At 39.8% G+C, this 27,963-nt stretch overlaps 1 protein-coding gene across 3 annotated transcripts in view; it reads right to left on the bottom strand.

Annotated features, from left to right (window-relative positions):
* Positions 1 to 234: 234 nt before the first annotated feature.
* bms1 (BMS1 ribosome biogenesis factor) overlaps positions 235 to 27,963 on the bottom strand; it is an 83,920-nt gene continuing 56,191 nt past the window's right edge. For all 3 annotated transcript variants that reach the window (XM_073025076.1, XM_073025075.1, XM_073025077.1), the window contains exons 18-23: positions 26,853 to 26,911; positions 22,757 to 22,879; positions 21,434 to 21,581; positions 13,045 to 13,220; positions 1,768 to 1,929; positions 235 to 737 (exon numbers count right to left, since the gene is read on the bottom strand). In XM_073025076.1, the coding sequence (XP_072881177.1) occupies positions 513 to 737; positions 1,768 to 1,929; positions 13,045 to 13,220; positions 21,434 to 21,581; positions 22,757 to 22,879; positions 26,853 to 26,911 (893 nt within the window). In that variant the 3' untranslated portion in view covers positions 235 to 512. The remainder of the gene's footprint in view (positions 738 to 1,767; positions 1,930 to 13,044; positions 13,221 to 21,433; positions 21,582 to 22,756; positions 22,880 to 26,852; positions 26,912 to 27,963) is intronic.

The following is a 27,963-nucleotide window of genomic DNA, read 5'->3' as shown; positions in this document are numbered from 1 at the left end:
GAGTGGGTGCCAATCAGATTGGAGAAGAGTTAGTCTGAGACATTTACTTGCTTTTCCCAAACAAGATATTGTTGTGCATATACTCTCTCAAGTGGGCTCAACTCCAGCAATTTTTTCTAAGGCTGACTCCATGAAGAGGTGTGTACAATGCAGAGTGCACTTCTGCAGGGCCCAGTTCAAAAACCTTGCCCCAAAGACTCTCAGCTTCCAACTGCAACTACTGTCAGGCACTAATTCTACAATTTTAGTTTTAATAACCAAAAATTAGTAACACAAAGGTAATTTGCCTGTTTTTCTAAGAATGCATTATATAGGGCAGGGAATATTTAATTGTTAACCACACTCCCCTTTTGCCCAAGAATCCATCTCTGTATGAAATCAAATTGTTTGTGGATGGCACTTCACAAAAGATGTGCAAAGATGAACAATGATCTCTAATGATATGTTATGTTTTGCATCTTCAGTTTCCTGCAGACATCAGTGCCTGCAGTGACCCAGGAAGGCCTGGTACTTCAGTCTTTTCCAGCGCCCTTAAGGCTAGATTTCATTTTGCGTTTCTCCTTCTGACCCAGAACTCGATAGATTTTCTTTCGAGCTTCTTTTTGCCTCTTAATCTTCGCCTCTTCCTCTTTCTGTTTCTGTGCAAGGAACTCCTTATGCTGTTGCTTTTCTTTTTTCTGCTGTTTCAGTACTTTATGTTTGTTAACTGTGCTCAGAGCAGCGATCAGGGCTGAGATCTGTGGATTAAAAACATACTTTTTCAATACACGAAGCTCAATAGTTGACAGCAAACAAAATCAAAGATAACTTAAAATAAAGATACAGAGATCCAACTATCTATGGCTATTACCTTCTTTCTGCTCTTATTTTCTAACAGGATTGTTGCACGGTGACCAAAGTAGGAGTCAGATATTTTTCTTTATCAGTGCACATACAGAAGTTAGACTGTGGGCTAATTAATAGGAATTAGAATCAGGAGAGTTGTTCCAAATGTACTTGTTTCACATGTGAGGTTTCACAGTGTGACAAAGATACTATATTGGGGAGCTGTAGAAGCTCTGAAGAGACACTCAGTGCAGGGACAGGATATTCCTCTGGGAAAGCTACATGAGCTGAGAGAGGCCATAATTCTAATCAATTTATGTAGCTGTACAAACAAGAAATGCAAGGATACTTTAGCAGGAATAAAGAAAAGCTTTACCCACCATTGAACTTTGGGGAGAGGAGGGTGGAGATTGATTGATTCACTGGGAAAGTAAATCAATTATGTTAATGATGGGTGGGGAACACTTAATAACTATTCTGAATGGTTGCTGTGTGTGGGCAAAGGTGAGCTACATATATTAATTACCTTCATGCTGGTGATCCTCTGTCACCACAAGCATCTCCAAATAAATTATCATCCCGCCATGCTGATTGTCTCTTAGCACTCACCACAGAAGTTAAATTGACCAGCCAGCAGCTGCCTGACATTTCACAGATTTCCACAGTTGTAATTCTCCAGTTCTCTGACACTTGTAGCAAGGAAGAATTAAAAGCCCTCTTACAGAAGACTTACTTCTCATCTGACCACTGAAAATTCTTATCATGTTGTCAGAATATTGAAAATGCACAGCACAACAAAACTAAGCTCATAGAAACCTTTTTCCATAGGAGGAATATTCCAACAAGATCAGACACAGCCTGGCAGCATAGTTCCAGCATCTTAAAATAGTGTTTTCTTTAAAAAGAGTACTTAAATGATGATTTATGTTTATGCACTCTTACCTTCTTCTCATGTGCACTTCTTATAACGGTGACGCGCTTTTTATCACGTGGTACTTCAGCAAGTTTCTCTTGAGTTTTGGGTTTGTTCTTGAAGGGTAGGGCTTTTTGCAGCATCTTGGGGATGTACAGGGGACTAAAATGCTTCATCTTTCTCTCAATGGTCTGCAAGCAAATGCACACAATTAGAAAGAAAGGCTACTACAGCACAACGCATCAATTAATATTCTTGGATTGCAGGGTCAGAACAAGTTACCTACAATTAGAGGCAGTGGCCAGTAAATAGAGGTGGCCAAATAGTGTGAATGTATTACTGTCAGCATTTAATGCCCATGTCATTGATTATTTAGAGGTAGCATCTAACTCAAATAAATGGAGCAAATTCAACAGAGAAATCCATTCAATAGCTCCTCATAAAACACAAACCAAGTAGTTTCATGCCTTATCATTCTCTCCATAGCCCAGCATTTCTTCCCTTTAAACATTACAGTATCATTGATTGTGATTCAATCATCTCACTTCTGGTTTTGACAATTATGATAATACCCATTCCCATTCGGATATGTCCAAACATGGCCTCCTTTACTGCCATGATGAGGCCAAACTCAGGTTGGAGAAGCAACACCTCATATACCGTCTTTGTAGTCTCCAGCCCCTTGGCAATGAACATTGAATTCTCCAACTTCCGGTAATTCCCTCCCCCTCCCTTCCCCCATCCCAGTTTCACTCTACCTCCTCCTCCAGCTGCCTATCACCTCCCTCATGGTTCCTTCTACTACCCATTGTGCTTTCCCCTTACATTCCTTCTTCACCTTTCCTGCCTATCCCCTCCCTGCTTCCCCTCCCCTACCCCCTGATCTTTCCCCTTACTGGTTTTTCACCTGGCACCTACCAGCCTTCTCCTTCCCACCCTCCCCCCACCTTCTTTATAGGGCCCCCACCCCTCCCTCTTCAGTCCTGATGAAGGGTCTCAGCCCGAAACGTTGACTGCTCATTTCCACGGATGCTGCCCGACCTGATGAGTTCCTCCAGTGTATTGTGCGTGTTGCTTTGACCCCAGCATCTGCAGAGTATTTTGTGTTTATGATAACACCCAGTTCTCTGGCTACTGCCCACTTGCTACTGAAACTATTTCCTCAGCTATCTTAATCAAACTCTTCCCAAATCTGACTGACTCAGATTTCATTCCCAACTTTCCATACTTGGAGAATAGTACAACACAGGGACAGGTCCTTTGGCCGTCCACGTCTATGCCAATTGAACTAATCCCATCTGCCTGCACTCACTCGATATCTCTCCATTCCCTGCCTGTGCACCTGCCAGTTGGAAGTTTTGCTCTCTTATCTGCTTTCACTGCTTCTTCAGGTAGAACATTCTAGGCACCGACCACTAATCTTTAATGCTCTGTCTTCTGGTATTTGACATTTCCACTTTGGGAATAAGACTGATCATCTACCCTTTCAGTGGCTTTCATAACTTTATTTACTTCCATCAGATCACTGCTCAGTTTCCAATGCTCCACAGAAAACAATACAACTCTGTCCAAAAGTTCTTTGCAGCTAATACTGTCTAAACTATTCACATCTTTCCAGTGATGCATAAAGGGGAATAGCCTTTGCTGTCTTTGCACCTCACAAAGTCCTTCAACAAAGGGAGCATTCAGCTATATTACTTTTGTATCTTCCTCCAAGGTCTTGCCAGTCACCTCACAATATGTCCAGAACACGAGACGATTAAGTTCATGCATTCCTGTCCAGGAAGGATACAGAAAACCTACTGGCATGGTGTCAAGACAACAACCTTTCCCTTAGTGTCAGCAAACCAAAAGAACTGGTCACTGACTTCAAGAGGGTCCCTGTATGTATCGGTGGGAGGGGAGAGAGTTAATAGGAACCTGAATGGCAACTTGTTCACCTACGAGGGCAGTCAATATATGAACTGCGTCGCCAGAGTAAGTGAAACAGATATATTAACAACATTTAAAGGCACTTGGCAGTTACATGTACTTGTATGATAAAATAGTCTTGACCTTAATCTACCTTGGTGTGGCCTTGCTACCTTATTTTCTGCCTGCACTGCATTCTTTCTGTAATAGTAACACTTTATTCTGCATTTTGATATTGCTTTTCCCTTGCACTACCTCAGATTACTGATGTGATGAAATGGTTGGCAAGGTTGGCATGCAAAACAGTGTTTCTACTGTAGTTCAGTACATGTAACAAGTCAGTTTACTAACTGCAGCAGAGCATGGTGGAGGTCACATTGAACCAACTTCAAATTTATTGCCATGTTCAAGATATCTAAGGTGGAGACAGGGAAATATTTGAAAGGTTGAGGGTTGGTCAGCATGAATTTAATCCAAAATTCTGCAGCTCTCCCTCCTGCACCATCTCCTTAGTCACATGTTAAACAGTAGTATATTCCTAGGTCTGGCCTCACTAGCATGTGGCACAGGTAGCAATCCTGAGATCACAACCCTGGAGGTCTTGTCCTTTAACTTAGCATCTAACTCCCCAAACTCAATTTCCATTACCTCATCCTTTTTCCTGCCTACTTCATTGGTACTGATGCAAACCAGGACCTCTGGCTGCTCACCCTCCCACTTCAGAATGCTACAGACTCTATCTAAGATGTCCCTGACCCTGGCACATGGGAGATAACATACTATCAGGGAACCTTGTTCTCGTCCACAGAACCTCCTGTCTGCTCCCCTAACAAACGAATTCCCTATCACTACTGCTCACGTCTTCTCTCCACTTCCCTTCCAAGCCACAGAATCAGACCACAGAGTCAGAAGAAAGTAGGCTGCCAAGATACAGGGAATGATCAGTGTTCTCCAGACAGATGTTGTCAATTTGAGTGGTTGGAGGTTTAGGAGCTTGATCTGGAGCAGGTTGGTGCAGGACTTAGGTTTTCTTGATGTTCAGATCAATTCCCAGGAGCTTGTATGCTCTGGCAAAAGCATCCATTAAGCACTGCAGATCCCTCTCAAAGTGAGCTACAATGGCGTTATCATCTGTATATTGGAGTTCCATGATGGAAGCAGTTGAAACCTTGCTCCTTGCCTTGGCAGTGTCAAAGATCAGATTGCTATGGCTTTCCTCTGCTAGGTCATCCCCCTTAAGTAGTAATCTTGTTATTGAGGGAAGAGCCACAGGGATACCCTGCATTGACTGCCTATCACCTTTCCCTGTCTTGGTGGTTCCCTTGTTCCTGTGCTGTGCTCCTTAGGTCTAACTGCCTCCCTGTATCGCTGCCAATTAACCCCTCAGCCTCTTGAATGATCCAGAGTTCATTTAGCTCCAGCTCCCTAGCATGGTCTGTAAGAAGCTGCAGCTGGATACACTTCCTGTAGGTGTAGTCATCAGAGACAATGAAGGTCTCCCAGTCTTCCCACATTGTGGAAACCATAGAAAGGGTGCAGAGGAGACTTACAAGGATGCTGCCTGGATTGGGGAGCATGCCTTATGAGAATAGGTTGAGTGAACTCGGCCTTTTCTCCTTGGAGCAACCGAGGATGAGAGGTGACCTGATAGAGGTATACAAAAGAATGAGAGGTATTGATCGTGTGGATAGTTTCCCAGGGTTGGAATGGCTAACATGAGAAGGCATAGTTTTAAGGTGCTTGGAAGTAGGTATAGAGGAGATGTCTGGGGTAAGTTTTTTATGCAGAGAGTGGTGAGTGCGTGGAATGGGCTGCCGGCGGCGGTGGAAACGATAGGGTCTTTTAAGAGACCCCTGGATGGCTACATGGAGCTTAGAAAAATAGAGGGCTATGGGTAAAGCCTAGGTAGTTCTAAGGTAGGGACATGTTCAGCACAGCTTTGTGGACTGAAGAGCCTGTATTGTGCTATAGATTTTCTATATTTCTATCCCACAAGAGAATTCCACTGTCCTGTCTGGTATCCCACTGCTCTTAAGTAAATAATGAGGAAAGGAAGAAGGAAACTTGCTTCTTCTTGTCAAAGCCTGTAACTCACCACCAGCCCACTCACACTATGGTGCTCCAGCAATGACTGTTCCAGTTCAAACCTAATTCCTTTTGTTGGCCCTTGCCAAGTGCCTATGATCTCAAGCATATTAAATGTCCCAACTGGCCCTGCATACTTCTTCAAATCTCATGCTCACAATCCACAAGCCAATGGCTCTTGTAATCTTAAGCCCGCTAAATGTCCTCAATGCCCTCCATTACTTTTTCAAATCTTGACCTCAGTCACCTCGCAAGGGTGGGTAACATCTGAATAGAGGCAGTGAGTTTGGTAAGTTGCAAAAGTAAACCAAAGAGTTCAGTGCTTGAATTGTGATTAATAAAATGTAGTTTTTAGACTGTCATTTTATGGTGCTGGATTTAGTTGGTAACTTTGATGATACAAACAAATTGGAATTTCAACTAATGTATAGAGCATTCAGAAATGAACATTACAATAGTGTATCATTGACACTTTTCTCAAAAGGAAACATCATTGAACTTTTGTGAGATAACAAAAAGAGTAGATAATCGCAATTTATGCAATTTACCTCAATGTTGACAAACCTTTCAATTACATACCCTATCAAGCACAAATGTATAAAATTGGAGAGTCAGAACAAGGAGCAGAATGGATTGCTAACTGACCAGGACAGAAAGCAGAGGGTGGGAGTAAAGCACAGCAATCCACAATGGAGATTGGAGCACTGTGCTGTGATCAATTCAGTCTGAACTAATGATTCAGATGTCATGATCATATCAAATAGTATAGAGAGTATTAAAAAAAATACTACCATAGGTTACAAATAATAGAGAAAACTAACTTAGCACTGGGCTATATTTCCCAGAGAACAGAAATGAAAAGTTAAGAAGTTATGCAAAGCTATTATCACCATAGATGCACTGGAGGCGATGCAGAGCAAGGTCAGAAATTTTGGGCCATAGGTTTCCTTTCTCCAGAAAAGATAAAGGTCAGTAAAATTATGAAGGACTTTGGTGTTATAATGAGAATATTTGAAATTACAGGGGAAGAACATAATTACAGGTCCTCAATATAAGGTACAGTAGTTATTGGTAGAACTTGCTGTCATAAGTAGTTTTTAAATAGCATTGGTACACTGATGAGGAAGCTGGACAATTGTCAGTGATTGCACTGAGATATTTAGATGAAGAAGACTGAAGAAGGACTGAGTGGAAAATAGATATCGGGAGTCTCAAGATGGCGCTCATGGAGTAAACCGCATCTAGGCTTTGCTCCAAACCTTTTACGTTTCTTTTAACCTACAAACACCCCTTAAACTTATTTTAAAGGGGTCTAAACATATAGAATTTTTTAAAAAACTATCTGAATTACTCTCAACTCGCTGAAATGTCTAAAGCAAAAGAACCGAAACAGACGAGAGAACCGTTAACTTTAGAAGTTGTTGTGAAGTTTATAGACGCTAGATTTGATGAATTGGAGAAAAAATTACTTGGAAGATTCTCACAGTATGACAATCGTTTGAGATCACTCGAAGATAAGTTCCTGACCCTTTCACGGGAATCAAATGAACAACATGCAAGCATTTTGGTTCTTGAAGAAGCTGCTCGTAAGAAGGATCGTATAATCGAAAAAATGCAAGAAGAGCAAACTTCGACGATCCAACAGATGGATCGCTATAAAGCTAAAATTACTGATTTGGAAAATCGTTCTCGAAGACAAAATCTTCGGTTAATTGGAATCCCGGAAAAATTTGAAAGCGGTGATCTGACCGTTTTCTTCTCTAAATTTCTAGTGGATGTCCTGGGCGAAGAAGTCCTGGATAACCCCCCGTTAATCGATCGGGCACACAGAGTATCCAGATATCGGGCAGATTCAAGTCTGAAACCACGGCACATAATTCTCAGGATCCATTATCCTCACATCAAAGAACGACTGATTCGTGCGGCTCGTAAAAAAGGTATGATAACCTATCAAAATTTTAATTTTCGCATTCTGGAGGACTATAGCCCCGAAGTACTACGGGCTAGGCTGGCTTTCAGATCGGTTATGTCGAATTTTCACCAGAAAGGCTACAAGCAAGCGTTGCTGTTTCCAGCACACCTGAGAGTCACCCTTCAAGATGGATCTTTTCGGCTGTTTAAATCGCCAGCGGATGCTCAAGGTTTCCTGGAACAATGACATTTGATCGGGCTGATCAATGTAATCTAGCCTATAGATTTGGATCTGTTATAGATTGACGTTTGGGTTCTTTTTTGATACGGTTCATATGTATTTCTTATATACGATTAAAGCTCTCTTTTTTCTACCGGGTTTATTCCGATTTCATATTTTTATATATTACTAACCGATTAATGTTGAAGATGACCTATTAGGGTTATTTTTTTTTCTTTTTTTTAATCGATATACGCTCTTTTTTTTACATTTTTAGCATTTGAATATTAAGATTTGGAAGAATAAAATGGCGTTTCTTCTTCCCGACAGACTCCAGTGTCTGTAGCGTCATAACTGTTTTGATCTGTTCGAAAGTGTTAAACCTTCATTTATTGTTTTAATTTTTTTAACCCTTTTGATAATATACATTTATAACACTAATTTTATATTTTAATTTTTCCTATATCAACCCTTTTTTTATAATGTGGGTTGTTTGTATTTTTTTTTAACTTTGTTACGTCTGAGTTGCCGTCTTGAGACAAGGGGGTAATTTTAGTATTAGATCGCTCGCTTGCCTCTGTTTGGCTTTTTTCCTGGGGTTTTGAGGGTGGTGGGAGGGAGATTTTTCTTTTTTTTCTTTTTTCTGCTTGCTTTTTGCTTAGTTTTACTTCATGGGCTTATATGAAACTACTAAAATGGCTGCGGTGCTGTGACTTCCGGCTTCCCTTTGAACTTACTTCCCCCTTCCGAGTTCATGAGTTCACTTTTCTTTTAAACCTATATGTTAACTGTAATATGTATTGTCAATATGGATAAGACTATTAACTTTGTTTCTTGGAATACTAATGGTTTAAATCATCCGATTAAACGGAAAAAAGTATTCAAAGTATTCCATAGAATGAATGCGAATGTCATTTTTGTACAAGAGACTCATGTTAGGAAGGTGGATAGTCAGAGGTTGTTTAGGTTTTGGAAGGGCCAACAGTATCACTCAAATTCGCAAGCCAAAGTGAGAGGTGTTTCTATTTTTATAGACTCATCAACTGCTTTTATACATTATGAAACAATTTCAGACCCGCAAGGTAGATTTTTGCTTATTACTGGGTTGCTTTTTAATCAAAAAGTTGTTTTAGTTAATGTTTATGCTCCAAATACTGACTGTCCTGAATTTTTTAAATGTTTATTTACATCCTTTCCTAATCTGAATCAATACAGATTGATAATGGGCGGGGATTTTAATTGTTGTTTAAACCCTTTGATGGATAGATCCAAACCCATTCAAACTTTTCCGAACAAATCGGCTTCTCTTATTAATTCTTTTATGATTGATTCAGCTATCTGTGAAATCTGGCGTTTTCTACACCCTAATGATAAAGAGTTCTCATACTTTTCCCATGTGCATCATAATTACTCAAGGATTGACTACTTTTTCATTGATCAGCACTTCCTTACAGATGTCATGGATTGCAAATACGACTCTATTGTTATATCTGATCATGCACCTTTGAAGTTATCTATTAAGGTGACGGATTCACATATTAGTACTAAAAGTTGGAGGTTTAATTCTGTTTTACTGCAGGACTCTGACTTTATTAACTTTATTAAACAGCAAATTGATTTGTTTTTCTCAATAAATTCCACAGCAGACATCTCTAGTGGAATTCTCTGGGATACTTTTAAGGCATATATTCGTGGACAGATTATTTCATATTCTGCCGGAGTTAGGAAACGAACTAATTCTAAAATATCAACATTAGTTGATAAAATTAAGGCAATTGATAAGATTTATGCATTGACCCCTAGTAAAGAACTTTATAAAGAAAGGGTGGAACTTCAAATGGAGCATAGTTTATTATTAACCTCTTCGATTGAAAGTCAGTTAATTAAATCGAAAGCTCAATTTTATACATATGGAGATAAGTCTGGTAAATTACTAGCTAACCAATTGAAAATTGTTTCGGATAAGCGACAAATTACTAAGATTCGTAAACAAGATGGTACTCTGACGATTGATCACAAAGAGATAAATACAGCCTTTCAAGATTTTTATAATTCTTTATATCAATCAGAATGTACTAAAGACTCTTCTATAATGAGTGAATTTTTAAGGAAATTGAATATTCCAAAAGTAACTGCTGAGGATAGTGTATTTTTGGATACACCTATTACGGAGTCTGAAATAGAAAAGGCCATTTTCTTAATGAACTCGGGTAAAGCTTCGGGCCCAGATGGTTTTTCTGCAGAATTTTTTAAATCCTTTTCTTCTATACTTTCTCCTTGGCTTTGTAAAATTTTTAAAGATGCATTAAGTATAGGTAAACTACCACAATCTTTTTATGAAGCTTCTATTTCTTTAATTCTTAAAAAAGATAAAGATCCCACTGAATGTGCATCTTATCGGCCTATATCTTTGCTGAATATGGATTTTAAGATTTTTAGTAAAATCTTGGCTATTAGATTAGAAAATATATTGCCTTGGATTATTTCTGAGGATCAGACTGGATTTATTAAAAATCGTTATTCATCTTTTAATATTAGAAAATTAATTAATATTGCTTATACTTCTTCATCTAAAATCCCAGAATGTGTCATCTCCTTAGATGCCGAAAAAGCATTTGATAGAGTCGAATGGTCATATTTATTTAATACTTTGCAACATTTTAATTTTAGTTCAAAATTTATATCATGGATTAAATTAATATATCAGAAACCTTTAGCTTCGGTTTTCACTAATAATCAAAGATCCCCCTTTTTTCAGCTATTTCGGGGTACAAGGCAAGGTTGTCCTTTAAGCCCTTTATTATTTGACATTGCTTTGGAACCCTTGGCTATAGCTATTCGTGAATCACCCAATATTTTAGGTATTACCCGTGGGGAGACGATGTATAAGGTATCATTATATGCAGATGATTTGTTATTATATATATCTGATCCTGAAAGATCTATTCCTGCTATTTCTTCTTTGCTTGCTCAATTTAGTAACTTCTCTGGGTATAAATTGAATTTTAATAAGAGTGAACTTTTTCCATTAAATATGCATACTCCAATTTATAATCGGGTACCATATAGAATTGTTACAGACTATTTTACTTATTTAGGTATTAAAATTACTAAAAAACATAAAGATTTATTTAAAACTAATTTTTTGCCTTTAATAGATCAAATTAAGCAACTTGCTAATAGGTGGTCTCCACTATCTATGTCTTTGGTAGGTAGAATTAATGCCATTAAGATGATGATACTACCTAAATTTTTATACCTATTTCAAGCATTACCAATTTTTATTCCTAAATCTTTTTTTGATACAGTTGATTCTAAAATATCGTCGTATTTGTGGCAGAACAAAAATCCTAGGTTAGCTAAAAAATATTTACAGAAGCCTAAGAAGGAGGGCGGTTTGGCTCTACCAAACTTAAGATTTTACTATTGGGCAGTTAATATACGGTATTTGATATTTTGGACACAAGAATCGACTACAGTTGCTGGCCCACAATGGGTAAATTTGGAATGTAAATCTGTGCAAGATTTCTCATTGATTTCAATCTTAGGATCTTCACTTCCCTTTTCGTTATTTAAAATGAATAAACAGATAACTAATCCTATAGTCAAGTATACATTACGAATCTGGTTTCAATTTCGTAAATTTTTTGGTTTGAATAAGTTTATACTGTCAAGTCCTATAACAGCTAATTACTTTTTTCGACCATCTTCCATAGATCAAGCCTTTTATTTATGGAAAACAAAAGATATAACATGTTTTCGTGATCTGTTTTTGGATGATAACATTATGTCCTTCGAACAATTATCTAATAAATATAATTTATCTAAAACCCATTTTTTTAGATATCTACAAGTTAGAAATTTTTTATATAATGAACTAAAGTCTTTTTCGAAAGAATGTCCATTGGACATTACAGAAAGAATTTTAGCTCTTAATCCTTGTCAAAAGGGTCTTGTTGCTATCATTTATAATATGATTATGAATCTACAACCAGATATATCTGAAAAAATTAAGAAGGAATGGCAGGAAGAACTGCATTGCCCTATTTCTACTGAGCAATGGGAAAAAATTTTATTATTGGTAAACTCATCCTCTATATGTGCTAAACATACTCTAATACAATTTAAGGTCGTACACAGAGCTCATATGTCTAAAGATAAACTTGCTCGATTTTACTCGTATGTTAATCCAACCTGTGATAGATGTCATTCTGATATAGCTTCGTTGACTCATATGTTTTGGTCCTGTCCTTGCTTACAAAACTATTGGAAAGATATTTTTAATATTATTTCAAGAGTTTTAAATATTAATCTCCAACCACATCCTTTTACTGCAATTTTTGGCCTACCAATGATAGATAATAAGTGTTTATCCGCTTCATTCCAACGAATGATTGCATTTATTACACTAATGGCTAGAAGATCCATTTTACTGAATTGGAAAGAAGCCAATCCTCCAACAGTATTTCAGTGGTTTTCCCAAACTATTTCCTGTTTAAGTTTAGAAAAAATTAGAAGTGTGGTTTTCGATTCTTCAGTTAAATTTGAGGAAACTTGGAGACCATTTATTCAGCATTTTCATATGAATTAAACGGTCTGACCCTGAACCTTATTGTCACTATCCTGAATTGTGTGGATGGAGGTTGGGAGTCATAGGCACTACTGTATATATATAACATTATGCGATTGCCCATGTTGGTTAGTTTTTTTCTATTTAGTTGTTTTTTTTTTTGGGGGGGGTTTCTCTTAATCATTTATATTATTATATGAGTTTGAGAGATTCTATGTATGGATCAATATATATTTGAATGTTTATCAATCTATTATGTACTCTCAAATGTCTTGTAACAATATTTTTCTTCTGTTTTTTTTTAAAAAACTAATAAAAAGATTTGAAAAGAAAAAAAGGAAAATAGATATCAATTCAATCTGGTTAGGCTGAATGGCTTGTTACTAATGCATTTATCCTATGTAGATTATGTAAATATAGTTCCTGTAGTCCTGGCGTAGCTGTATACAAGATTCCCTGGATACAGTTCAGTACTCAAGCTACTAAGCGCAGAGACTGCCCCTCCCCAACCTAGTGATCTGGGGGGGGGGGGGGGTGCTATTTTATTGACAGCGCCTAGGGAACTCTAACCCAATATTAGGATTGTATATATTGAGGTTATAAAATTACCTTGTACAAGGAATCCTTGTTTGGTTTCATCCTAATACTTAAATCATGCTTGAGTTGTCCAACGGTCCGCATTCCAGTCCAACTCTCCCTTTCAGTATTTGGCCGAAGCAAGGAGGTGACTGGATTATAGAATTTCGGCACTGAAACTGGATACCACGTCCTCATGAAGACAATATCTGAGAAAAAAAACCAAATAGCTCTGCTTTGTAATAGTTCAGAATTTTATTAAAAAAGGGAGGAAAACAAAGCAGGTCAGATTGCTTAACAAAATCACATTGCACAGCACAGAAATGGGCCATTCAGACAACTGCATCAATTCTAATCATTTTTTCCCCATCTGTATTAGAAACATAGAAAACCTACAGCACAATACAGGCCCTTTGGCCCACAATGCTATGCCGAACATGTACTTAATTTAGAAATTATCTAAGGTTACTCATAGCCCTCTATTTTTCTAAGCTCCATGTACCTATCCAAGAATCTCTTAAAAGACTTTATGTGATCTCTCCAAAGCCTGGCATCTTTTCTAAGTGGGAAGTTCAGAATTGAACACTGTGCTCTAGCTGAGCCTTTACTGAAGACGTATGAAGGTTAATCTGGATTTCCCATATTGTTTCATGTCCACTATTTCTAAGGGCAAATATATTCTTTAAACATCTCAAATAGTGAGGAGGTGAAAGATGCTGATAGATAAAAGGGTTTAAATGAAAAAGGCCCTATGCTGAATTGAGGGAACAGCATTTATCAGTACCACACAATTGAGTGCAAAACATGAAAATACAGTAACATGGGGAAAATGGCTCAGCTCAGAAAAATCCAAAATAGTATTTTCGGCCATCATACAGTCTAGTATGCTTCAGACATTTGGCATGCTAATATGTAGAGTGACATCATCTGTCAAACAACAATCAGCATTTATAGCTAAAATAATCACATTTGTCTAGTTTAGGAACATTATTGGCTATTCACAGAGAACTGTGTGATCTATTCATCACAGGTGTTTTATTTAAAAGTCTACTTAGCCATTTACCTCTTACTTCTAAGGTCAGTTGTACTGACCAATAATAGTAGTAATACTATTTATATAGCACCTTTCATACATTAAGATGCAGGCTCAAAATGCTTTACGTAGATTGCAAAGATAGATCAGTATAGTCATAAAAATGTGAGACAGTTGGAAATAATAAGTAAAGAAATGATACAGAATAAAATTTAATTGAATGTACCAAATTATATAAATGTAATTATTTTCAAGAAGCATTAAGTAATCCTACAAGTAGGCCAAATAAAAAAATAGGTTTTTAAGACATGTTTTGAAATGTTCCATAGTACTAGCCTGTCAGATTTGGGGCACTTCCATTTTTCCAGTAATTGTTGGTTCTACTGTGGTGCACAATTTAGAGATATGGGTCAGATGTCAGAGGCAAGACAGACAAATCCAGGAGTAAGGACTGCAAACAATGGAGATGACTGTAACACACAGAAAATGCTGGAAGAAATCAGCAGGTCAGGCAACATCTATGGAAAGGAAAAAGAGTTGATGATTTGAGTCAAAACTCTTCATCAGGACTGGAAAGAAAAGGGGAACGAATCAGAATGGGGGTGATTGGATGTGAAACGCTGCTGACTCACAGGAAGGAATTCAGCAGTTTCTCTGGGAAGATTGCATTGAGTCAAGTTTGAACTCAATTTAGATTAGCAAGAGTGACTGAAACAAATGGAATGCTCAAGGAATTCAGCTATAGTCTCCATCAATGGAAACTGGGTAGCTGTTTCAGGAAACACAAGTGGAGAAGAGGAACTTCCTTTCTAGTTTTGTATGAGGCAGCAGCAACACAGTTATGTACAGTTCTTAATTTGCTCCCTTGAAGAGTTCACATGCAAGAAAAGTCAGCAAATCTAACACTTCGGTAACAAGGTAGCTGAACTTGAGGAGGTAGCTTACTTGCGATGTTGTAGAGTATTGGCAGATGTGCTCCAGATGTCTGTTAGGGAGATAGTATGCACCCCAAAAGAGCCATGGGTTGAGACTCCAGAACAGAAAGAAAGAGACAGGTGGAGGACCATGGGAAGGAAGCGCAAGGTAAGAGGTGCACACTGTCTAGGGGCATCAACCCCAGAGCTGGAAGTGTCCAACCATCTTGAACATCTAGCGATGCTCAACGACGACCATGAAACTTCTGGTAGGTAGAACAGAGGAACCCCACAGGACCCTCTCTAATCCTAAACCTAATCCCCATAAAAAGGAAGTAGTGATAGTAGGGGGGCTCAATTATCAGAGGAGGCTGAGAATCAGGTATGTACTGATGAGGAGTCTTGTACAATTAGGAGAGATCCCTGGATGAGTAGATAAGCTCCTGGCCAGAACTGTGGTGGATCCAGTAGTCATTGTCCACATTGGAACAAATGGCATGGGAAAGGGCTGAGTTAGCTGAGAAACGTAGGGCCAGAACTGACAAGGAGGTTTTCTCTGAAGTTCTGCCTGTGCCACGCTCCAGTCCAGGTAAGATGGAGAAGAGAGGAAGATTTAACATGTGGCTCAAATCATGGTGTAGGTTAGGGGGGCATATGTTTATAGGACATTGGGGTGCCTTTTGGGGCAGATGGACCTGTACTACTGGAACGGGTTGCATTTGAATCAGAGGGGCACTAATGTACTGGGCAGGTGTATGCTTCTGCTAGTTGAGGACAGTTTAAACTAGGGAATGGAGGGGAGTGGTGGGGGGGGGGGTGGTGGCGGGGAACTTACAACAGTTTAAACACCTCAGTGGAGAATAACATTATGACATAAACTGATTATAGGCTTCAAAAATATAAAAATGAGTTGGAATAGGATGAAAAACATCAGTAATAGACTAAGGATGGCTTGTATAAAAGGAAGAAATATTAAGAATAAAATAAATGAGCTGGAATTATATGTATGTTCATCTAAGTATGATGTAATAGCAATAACTAAAACCTGGCCTACCTCAAAGGATGGTGATGAACATAGTAATAAAGGATATATTTAGGAAAGATAGCCCAGATCGTAAAGGTGGAGAAGTAGCCATATACACGAGAGAATTTAAACGTGAGGCTGCTTGTGATAGGAGATGAATTGAGACTTTGTGAAGATACCTGAGTGAGCATTGAAAGCTATAAGGACAAAGGAATAACACTGGGTATATGCTATAGAACCCCTAATGCTGATACTGATTTTAATAAACAACTATCAGCATATTATAATAAGTTCTGAGGGTGATGTTATATTTATAGGTTACTTTACTTTCTCAAATATTGAGTGGGGGAACCCAGTGACTAATGGATTACAGGAAAGTGAATTCATTGAGTTATTGAATGATTGTTTTTTGACCCAATATGTTAATGCACCAACAAGAGGGGAAGCCTGTCTAGATTGGATATTCTGTAACAATCAAGATAGAATTTTGAGTACGGAAGTTGTTGAGCCTTCAGGAACAAGTAAAGTTTTTTGGGACAGTATATCAGTAAAAACCGCCATTAAATTGAATTTCAGAAATGCAAAGTTTGTGCAGACGTGGCAAAGACTTCAGAAGGTAAACTGGAAAGAACTGCTTGACGTTGTGTCAGTTGAGGAACAATGGGGTTGATTTAAAGAGCTAATACACAGTGCAGGAAATGTTCATACCCAAGGTCAGGAGAAGCAATAAAAACAATAGGTCAATTACATGGATGTATAAAGATAGACATTAAAAATTATTGAAGAAAAGACAGCTATATAAGGAACACCGAAAAAAATAGCAATTATGTTAGCCATAGGGCATATGAAAATGTGAGAGCTATAGTTAAGAAGGAAATTTGGATTGCCAAAAGGCAGGTTGAAAAGGATATTGCTGATAACGCTAAGAATGACCCCAAGAGATTCTTTAGTAGTAAAAGAAAAGTCAAGGAGGAAGTTAAGTGTATTAGTAATAACAGTGGGGTGTTAAATTATCCAGAGAAGGATGTAGTGGATACTCTAAACTCTTATTTTGCTGAAGTATTCACTTGCAAAGATGTTAGCAATAACAGCAGTAAGTGCACAGAGAAATTAAGGTTGTTTTAAGTGACTTAGATATCTTAGAAAGTGAGGTCCTGCTTCAACTGTAAAGGCTGAAAGTTAATAAATCTCCAGGGCCAGACAACATATATCCAAGGGTACTTAAAGAGGTCTGTGATTATATATACAAACCCATAACATGCATTTTTCAAGTCATTGAAGACTAGTGAAATCCCCAAGGACTGGAAATGGGCTAACATTATCCAGGTATACAAGAAGGGTAACTGCACGGACCCTGGTAACTACTGATCCTTAAGCTTAATGTGTATCACAGGCAAGATAATAAAGAATGAGATGGAAAAGCAGCTGATAAGAACATGTATGTTAGCAGAAAGCCTGCATGGGTTCAGAAAGGGGAAATCATGTTTTACTAATATGTTGTAGTTCTCTGAAGAGGCAACTAAAATTTATGGTAATAATAGAGCAGTTGATATAATTTACTTGTTCTTCCAACTTTTGTTCAATCATGCGTCCCTTAAACACCATGACTGTTATCTGATTTCACGACATCCCCTGGTAGTGAGATCCAGTTATCAACCACACTCTGTGAAAAACTTACCCCTCAGATCCCCTTTAAATATCCTTCCTTTTACTTATGCCTTCTACCCCTACAAGCCCAGATTTTCCAATACCTCTCCATAACAGAAATTTTCCATTTCAGGCAACTTCCTAGTGTATCTCCTCTACATTCTCACCAGCCCATGATATTCTAAATGACACATTCAATACTCCAGACAGAGTCCAACAAGTTGTCCTGAATTTGATATTCTATGCCCAGACCTAAGAAGGCAAGAATGCTCATGCCTTCTTCACTACTGACTCATCACTTTCAGCAAATGATGAGACTTGGACTCCGACTGCACTGTGCAAAAGTCTTTGGCACATATGTATAGCTAGGGTGCCTAAGACTTTTGTACAGTACTGTATTTGATAACGTGGGAGCGCAGAGTGAGGTTGTAAATCTGGCAGGAGCAAAGAATGTTGGGAATGGTGAAGATGAAGTGTCGCAGCAGGGGTGAGGGACAAGTGGCAGAAAAGGATTGCGGGACAGGGGGTTAGCGTGGCTGCAGACCCACCGAGCCCCAAGACACCTGGCAGGGTAATCTGATTCTAAACAATTGGTTCATTGATCATTACAGAATGTCTTTCTGGTGCTTCCCACTCCCTTCCCCTTTTTCCAAACCACGATTCCCCTCTCCCTGTTCCTTTTCCACTCTCAGTCTACAACAGACACCCACATCAGAATCAGGTTTATCATCACTCACACGTCATGAAATCTGCAGTACAATGCAATACATAAAATTACTACAGTATTGTGCAAAAATCTTAGGCACCCTATATATATATATATGCCTAGACCTTTGCACAGTTCTGTTGGTCTCTCTTCATTAAAATTCTTTATCATGCTACCATTTACTATGTACATCTTATCACTACTTAATTCCCAAAATGCATTACCTGGCACTGGTTGGGATTAAATTCATCTGCAGATGTATAACTTTTCATTTGGTATATATCCTGTTGTAGCTTGAGAAAACATTCCTCAGTATCTCCAAATCCAGCAACATTCATGTCATCTGTAACTTACTCATTACACTTCCTAGATATCCATGTTATTGATATATCGGAAACAAGGGCCATAGCAGCAATTCTTGCAGTACAACAATAGTCACAGACTACAAGGAGAGGTTAGATTTGAACGTGCTGGTGTTCTGTGAAAGGTGACAATTAAAATTCAAGATCCTGAGGTGTCTGGCCAGGGTGGATCTGGAGAATATATTTCCTACTATGGGTATAGCTACAAACTGACATTCTTAAAAATAACACGTGCCCAGCCAAAACAGAAACAGAGACTGATATTGGGCAGCACGGTAGCATAATGTTATTATAGCGCCAGTGACCCAGATTCAATTCTGCTGCTGTCTGTGAGGAGCTTGTACATTCTCTCAGTGACCACCTGGGCTTCCTCTAGGAGTTCCTGTTTCCTCTAATATTCCAAAGAGGCACGAGTTCATACATTAATCAGTCTCATCGGTGTAATTAGGCAGCATAGGCTTGTTGGGCCAGAAAGGCCTGTTTCTGTGCTGTATCTCTAAATAAATAATAAACATTTCTGAAACTCGCTTCCTTAAAGGGTGGTGATAGCAGACTTTGAGTATGTTTAAAGTGGAAATAAGCAAAGGTGCGAAAGGTTAAGTTAGTACTTTGTGTTGGTACAATATTTACCAAGGCAAAGGATTTGGAGGATTGTGAGATCAGTGTGGAGCATGATAATATCCTAGGCCATTTTGAGATAAAGCAAGAGGCACTGTAGTGTTGGGTCTCTTGAAGTACGTTAAGGTGGCTAACTCCCCAGGGCCTGATGGGATAAAACCCAGGCTACTGAGAAAGTTGAAAGATGAGACTGCTGGGACCTTCATCAAGGTCCCAAGACCAAGATCTTCATGTCCTCTCTAGATATAGGCAAGGATCCAGAAAACTGGTGAGTAGCTAATGTTGCTGCATTATTCAAGAAGGGGAAAAATGATAATACCAAAACTATAGACGGGTGAGTCTCACATCGATGGTAGAAAAGTTACTGGTGAAGATCATCAGGGATCGGATTTATGAGCATTTGGAAATCATGGCCTAATTAGAGACAGTAAACGTGGCTGTGTGCGGCAAGTCATGTCTAATTAACTTGATTTGTTTTTTGAGGAGGTGACACAGGCAATTGATGAGTTGTAGATGCTGTCTATATGGATTTTATTAAGGCCTTTGACAAGGTCCCTCAAGGTAGGCTCATCCACAGGATTAAGATGCATGGTGAATTGGGCATTTAGATTCAGAAGTGGCTTGCCCATAGAAGAGAGAGCAAAGTAGTCAATGAGACTTATTCTGGCTCATGGTCCATGGTTACTGGTGTACACAGGGATTTGTACTGAGATCTCTGCTGTTTGTGCATGGACCTAAATAAGAATGTAGATGGATGGGACCATAAGTTTGCAGACAATACCAAGGTTGCTGGTGGTGTGGATCAGTTGAAGATATAGGTAGAGAAATGACAGTTGGAATTTATCCAGCCAAATTTGTGGTGTTGCACGATGTTAGGCTAAATTTTGGGGAGGTAGTACATCATTAACAGTAAAACCATACTGATGTAAGTGTTGAAGTACAGAGGAATCTTGGTGTCCTCTTCTGAACCTTCTGAATCCTCCACAACCTTCTGAAAGTGGCTGCAAAGGTTGATAGGTAATAAAGAAGGCATATAGCATGCTTAACCTTATTAGTTACCTTACACCGAGTTCAAAGCCAAAACGTTATGTTGCATCTATATAAAAGCTATGTTGCAACTACATAAACTGTATTTAGGCCACAGCTAGAGTAATGCATGAATTGTGGTTGCGCCATTATAGGAATGATATGGACACATTGGAGGGTGAAGAGATTTAGCAGGATGCTGCATGGATTAGAAGACATGTGCAATGAAGAGAAGTTAGAAAACTAGGGTTGCTTTCTCCAGAATGGCAGAGGCTGAAGGAAGACCTGTTAGAGTTTTATAAAATTATGAAAGACATTGATTGAGAATATAGAGTATATCTTTTTACTGGTGTTGAAATGTCTGCCAAGCCAGAGAGGGTGTGGGGCATGTACTTAAGGTGGCAAGGGAGTTCACTGGAGGTGCAAGTTTTTGTTTTTACACAGAGAGTGGTGAGTCCTGTAATGGACTGCCAGGTGGTGGTGGAGGAAGATATGAGCGAGGCGTTTAAAAGATTCTTAGGTGTGGATAATGGGGTGGGGGGGGGGGGGAGAGAATATAGACATAGTATAGTTTAATTAGTATGGCACAAGATCAATGGCCAATGGGTCTGTTCCTGTGCTGTACTGTTGTATGTTCTGTCAGAATTTAAAGACCCAGAGGCAATGCTGATAAGATTTCAAGACAATCAGTTTGTTTCATGGTCATTGTCATCAATACTGAGATCTTGAACGAAAGAACAGAATGTTAATCAAATGCAAAGTACTGCGCTGTGGTTAGAGGCAAAACAAATTCTGTTTTTATTAGGTGTTCAACTTGCAATCCAACCCCATAATTTAACAGCATGAGTAATGAGTTCGATACACTGAAGGGAAAGCATGGATCCAACATCTTGAACTAGGTTTGCTAAACAATTTCTTTCAGACCCTAAAAAGCTTAAAACTGAACAGGCCCAGAACAAAAATTAGTAAGTATTAAAAATTCCAATGGATAATAGATTCATTGGAGGTGAGAAATGTAGTATAAACAATAGGCTTTGCTATCATTTTGAGACATAATTCCTTTAGAATTAGACGTAGAAGGAAATTGCTCACCACTCATTAACAACTTGTCTTCAAAGGAGGCCCTGAATGCACCCTCTGGGGAACGAATTGCTTTCTTCACCTGACCACGAATTCCACTTACAGTTCGGAGTGACGCACCCTCAAACTTGGCAACTTCCAGCGCAGAGTTGAACATTCCCTGCATGCAAACAGAATACATCCTTGAGAATGACCGACTACCAAATCACCTGCAGAGGATGCAACTCATTCCAGGCAAATTTCAGGAAACTGAAGACAATTCTGCCAATGGAAACAAAGGGTAAAACTAAGAGCAATAGGACGATATAAAGGAGGAGATAGTTCATTTGTAGACTAGAGTGGGAATGAAATACAGTCAAAGTTAGAGCTACCTGGTTGGATAAAATAACTAGCTATAAAATGAAACAAAACAATGCAAAGATTGGAATATTGAAGAAAGATAGAATGCTACGAAGCCTCCATGACAAGCAGTCCATGAGCAGGGTAGGTAGGATTCTTCATGATCATACTGACCTCCTTTTCTGGCACCTGTATATGTCCTTGATGGCAGGTAGTGCCAGTGATGCGTTGGACAGTTTTGAGCCATTGTAGAGCCTTTCAGTTTACTGAAGTGTAGTTTCTGTATAATGCAGTGATGCAGCTTGTTAGGGTGCTCTCTACTATGAATCTGTAGAATGACATTGAGTATAGGTGTACACAGTCCAACTCTCTTCAGCCTCCTCAGAGAGTAGAGGTGTTGTTGAGCAAGATATGTAATCCCAGGAGTTTGAAAATGCTTGCTATTTCCACAACAGTACAGAGTGTTGTGAGTGGTGCAAGTTCTCCCTAAGTCACTAACCATCTCTTCAGTCTTGTTAACATCGAGGAAGAAGTTGTTTGCCTCGCACCAGGCCTCAAGCTCTTCCACCACCTCTCTGTAGGCCGTCTCATCATTGTTGGTGAAGATCCCACCACTGTTGTATCATGTCATTACTCATGTGTTTAGCCAGTGATTGTACAGTAATTGATTAATTACATTGCTAATTCAACAAACTGTGAACCAATTTTACTGAATAGACTCCTGTGTGGTTTGATTCTAAAGGTACAGGTAAAGCTTAGAAATAGAATTGGACAAATAGGTAGACTGAGAAGGGAGAATGCAAAGATAATGGCTAGGTGAATCAAAAAAACAGGAGAGGAAAGACCAGGCAGTATAAAGGAGACAGCTGGCGTGGGGAGAGAGAGTTGAAATAAGATTGCTACTTCTCATCCCATCTCTACATCTTGTCAATGTCCTGTTGTAAGGTATGCCAACTTTCTACACCATCAGCAACTCCAAAGCGAAGAGTAGTTCACCTTTATAAAGGCCGTGTTCTTGTATATCTTGAAAGGGAATCCAACCAATTTGAGTTTTTTAACAACATTTATGGATTTATCGAGGTTCAGCACCACACCAGTTGCTGCAATTCTGAAATCACTCTGCAAAGAAAAGAATAAGCAGTTAGCTTTGAAATCTAAGATTTAACTTGCCTGAATGGTCAGGTAAAGTTACCAGTACAATGTACGATAGGTGGTGTGGCAGCAACCCCATTTGCCACTAGTGCAGGGGAAGGTGAGAGGAGAACAGACAGCAGCAGCAGGTAGAATGTGGAGGGAGGGTGACAGGACAACAGACAGCAGCAGCGGCTGAGCAATGTAGAAACATAGGTCAAGTAAGGCCTCTCCTTCAATCAGCCTGTCTATATATTGCCAGAAATCCTTCCTGAACAGACCTAACAAATCTACCTCATCTAAACCTTTTGCATGAAGGAGGTGCCAAGCAATACTAAGTTGAAGTTACCCATGACAACAACTTTGTTATTTTTGCATCTTTCCAAAATCTGCCTCCTGGTCTGGTCCTAAGTGTCTCTATTGCAACTGCGTGGGGTCTACAGAATACACCCACTCGGTAACAGTAGGCAATCCCTCCACGACATACTATCCCTGATTAGCAATGCCAGCACCCCCTCTCCACTTAGCTTACCTCCTTCCCTATACCTTTTGGAACACCTAAACCCCAGAAGAGCCAGCAGCCAATCCTGCCCTTGCGACAGCCAAGTCTCAGTTAACACTGTGACGCCATGTACTGATCCATGTTCTAAGTTCATCACCCTTGTTCCTGATACCTCTTTTATTAAAATAGACACATCAAGCTGCATCAACCTGTATATCAGCTGCCCCATTCTCTACCCCATCACATCCCCCTGCCAATCTAGTTCAAACACTCCCCAACAACGCTAACAAATCTACCCGCAATGATCACGTTCTCAAGTTCAGGCATAAACTGCCTTTTTGTGCAGGTCATACTTTCCCCAAAAGAGATCTGAATGATCAACAAATCTGAAACCTTGCCCACTGTGTCAATTCCTCAGCCACACATTCATCTGCTAAATCATCCTATTCTTACCATCTCTGGTGTATGGCACAGGCAGCAATCTAGAGATTACACCCTTGAGGTCCTGATTTTCAGCTTCCTACTTAGCTCCCTGTATTCTCTCTTCAGGACCTCATCGCTTCTCTGATCTCTGAATACCAATGTTGGTACCAATAAATACCGCGACATCTGGCTGCTTGCCACCGTTCCCTCCGAGCTGTGCAGTGTGCGGCCACACAGCTGGATGAGGTTCATACTGATGTAGTTATCGGGGATAATGGAGGTCTCCCAGAACTCCCACATCATACATTAACAACACACCCCTGAACCTGGATCCATCCTCACTACCCTAGATAGGCCTAAAAGACAAGGAAAGAAAAAAACTTACCAGAATTCTACCTTAGCCTCCACCTCTTCTCACCTAAGCCTGTTGAGCCAAAGCCTCAAGCTCTCCATTCTAACACAGTCCACTCACACAACAGCCCTATTTAGTAAAGAACTTGAAAAGGTTCCTCAGGGTAGGCTCATTCATAAAGTCAGGAGCCACGGGATCCAGGGAAACTTGTGTGGATTCAGAATTGAGGTTCCCAGAGCAGGCAGAAGGTGGCAAGTCTGTGATCAGTGGTGTTTGTAGGGATCTATTCTGGGAGCCCTGCTCTTTGAGATTTTTATGAACGACTTAGGTGAGGAAGTGCAAGAGTGGGTTAGTAAGTTTGCAACTGATATGATGGTTGGTGGTGTGGATCGTGTAGAAGCTTGTTGTAGGTTACAACGGGATATTGAGAGGATGCACAGCTGGGCTGAGGTGGAGGATGGAGCTCAATTCAGGAAAGTGCGAAGTGATTCACTTTGGAACATCAAACGTGAGGACAGAATAATGGTAGGATTCTTAACAATGCGGAGAAACAAACAAATCTCGGGATTCTCACATCCACAGATTCCTCAAAGCTGTAAGTGTGTAAGTTGATAGGGCGGCTATTACAGCACATGGTGTCCTGGTCTTCAGTTGTTGGCAAATTGAGTTCAAGAGCCACGAGGTAATGATGCAGTACTATAAAACTACTTGTAGACCACACTTGGAGTATTTGTTCAGTTCTGGTTGCCTCATTATAGGAATGATGTAGAAGGTTAGGATAAGCTGCAAAGGACATTTACCAGGATGATGCCTGGGTTAGCAAGCATGTCTTAGGTTGAATGAGTTAGGGCTTTAGAGAAGAGGATGAGAGGTGACTTGATAGGAGGTATACAAAATGATAAAGAGGCATAAATCAGCCAGAGACTTTTTCCCAGGCATAACTATAAACTGTTGAGAGGAAAGCATACGGGGGATATCAGTGGTAGGTGCATGGAATGTGCTGCCAGGGGTGCTGGTGGAGGCAGATATATTAGGGACATTTAAGAGATTTAGAATGGCACATGGATGAAAGTAAAAATGGAGAACTATGCGGAAGGGAAGGATTAGACTAATCTTGGAGTAGGTTAAAGGGTCAGCACTACTGAAGGGCCTGTACCGTGCAGTACTGTTCACTGCTCAACGAGAATGTTGGTTCCCTGCCAACGCTCTGCAAATCCCATTCCCTTTCTCTACTCCTGCAGTTATCTGGTTTATTCTCTTTGTGTCAACACAACTTTTGAAATCACTGATCTTCCAACTTCCAGCATCCTTGTAAGCTGCCAGCTCTAGGTCATTACTTGTCATTGACTAAAGGAAGGCTTCTCACACTGCCCTATTTTCTTAGGCCTTTAAATCTGGGCGTGGATCCTTCAATCAGTGTGGGAAGAGCTTTTCTTTGTTTACCTTTTCTCAACCTGCCATTAATGTCATACACCTCTATCAAATCTCCTCTGTACATCGCAGCTACAACCTATAAAACCTTCAAAATTCTATCCTCTGGAGAGGGTCCTATATACTCTTCTGGAATTTAGATTTTGGTTTACTGAGCTATACTGCATAAGTACAGGAACATGGTGTTGAGGAAAAGGTCAGCCTTGAGAGGGATGACAAAACGAATGGCTTTTTCCAGTTAGTCGTCCAGTATGAGGAGGATTCCTTCAGCCCACTACATCAGTGGCAGACATCAAATACTAACCCACACTAATCCTATTTTCCACACTCGGCTGTAACTTTCTCTGTCACACATCTAGTGCTTGTCCAAATACCTTACGATGTGTTAATACCACCATCCCCTCCAGCAGATTTCAACCATGCTCTGGGTGAAAAATCATCTTCCTCACATCCCCTCTATCTCCTTCCCCTATCATAAACTTTTCCTCTCTGGCTGCAGAGACCTCTGCCAAGGAAAAATGTTTCTCACCTTCTCCTCTACTTCTGTACCCTGTTCAGTGCAATTGCATTCTTCCTGTAGTGCGATTATCAGAGCTGTGTACAGTGTTTTAGTAACCGAACTAATGACTAGCATAATTATTCACAACCTTCCTGCTGCGTGCAGTGACCATTAAAGGCCAGTATCCCGTTTGCTTTCTTAATCATCTTATCTGTCAGTTCTGATGCCTTCAGGGCTCCTTGAAAAGGTTCCTCTGTTCTTCCTAGGTCTTATCATCCATAGTTAATAGAGCAGAAGCTCACCTACATGTTTTTGCTAGTCCTTTTCCTGCTTAGAGGGCATAAATCTCAATGTCTTCCCTACATATGTACCTCCCCAAACACCTTATAAATATAACTGCAACTACATCTATCAGCACCTCTGGCAGCTTGTTCCCTCAGATCTCTTTTAAATTTCTCCCCTCTCACCTTAAACCTGTGCCTAATAGCTCTAGACTCCACTGTCACAGGAGAAAGTCTCTGAATACCTATTCCCCACATAATGGCCCTCTATAAGGTCAAACCCTCAGCCTCCTACATTCCAAAGGAATAAATCTGGACTCTTCCTGATTAGCTGGGAGTTGTAATAATAGGGTGGCAGAAGGAAGCGATTAAGGATGATTCAGGAGCATGCAAAAGGGAATCGTTGAACCAAGGCTTGCCTGCCCTCCATCCAGGACTTAGGCTTTTCTCATGTCATGCCAGTTGTAACTCACCGAACTACCAGCCATAGATGAAATGGCGAAAAACCCTGTGCCTTGTGGAGTGATTGGACCTAAAATAACGGGGAAAGGAATAGCAGTTAGAGATCATAGAAACAGGCATCACGAGCCATGCTGACCAGTAACACCTCCTTACTCCACTTGATCTATAGCCATCTATGCCTAAGCAGTTCAAGTGTTGCCTCTGAACCGAATAGTTTTTTTTGGATCAGCCTCCACCAGAGAAGATATTGCTCGTATCCCTAAGGTATCAGGCGGGCTAATTTCAAATAACACAATAGAACTTACAAAAGATTCAAGATGGCTTAATGTCATTTCCAGTACACAAGTGCAAAAGAGAATGAAAAAAAAAACACAATGAGATAAAGAACACAATATTAAAAAAAACATAAGCAATAAATATAAATACATTAGATAGCTTATATACATAGCAAACACGAGGAAATCTGCAGATGCTGAAAATTCAAACAATAACACACACAAAATGCTGGTAGAACACAGCAGGCTAGGCAGCATCTATAGGGAGAAGCGATGTCGACGTTTCAGGCCGAGACGTCCTGACGAAGGGTCTTGGCCCGAAACGTCGACATCGCTTCTCCCTACAGATGCTGCCTAGCCTGCTGTGTTCTGCCAGCATTTTGTGTGTGTTGTTGCTTATATACATAGATTGACTGTATGTTCATAAAGTAGTGGTGGAGGTGTTGATCAGCCTTACTCCTTGACTGGTACTGGTGATGCATGGAGCAGTTTGTCTACCCGTTGTAGAGCCTTCCTGTCAGCCAGAGTGCAGCTTCCATACCAAGCAATCAAACAGCATGTTGGGATGCTCTTGTTGGGTAGAAAGATTGACAGTTTACTAATCAGTGAATTCAGATGAATCAAGGACAGTGGAAGCAGACAGACTAATTGCCTTTGTTCTTGCAGCATGCTTGGGGATGGAGGCTGCCACTTTGTGAAGACGTTCTATTCTCCATATTGTGAGCTTGACATGCTGGGCTTGATCAATGTTTTAAAGACACGATGATACTTCAGGTAATCTGCTAATCTGGTGATCAGTTTCAAATAAGTTATTTGTGAGATGTTCCTTGGTTGGATATAATATGCA

The sequence above is a fragment of the Hemitrygon akajei genome, chromosome 21, assembly GCF_048418815.1.
Source record: "Hemitrygon akajei chromosome 21, sHemAka1.3, whole genome shotgun sequence".
In the NCBI taxonomy this organism is placed as follows: Eukaryota; Metazoa; Chordata; class Chondrichthyes; order Myliobatiformes; family Dasyatidae; genus Hemitrygon; species Hemitrygon akajei.
This window is presented reverse-complemented; position numbering and strand designations above follow the sequence as displayed.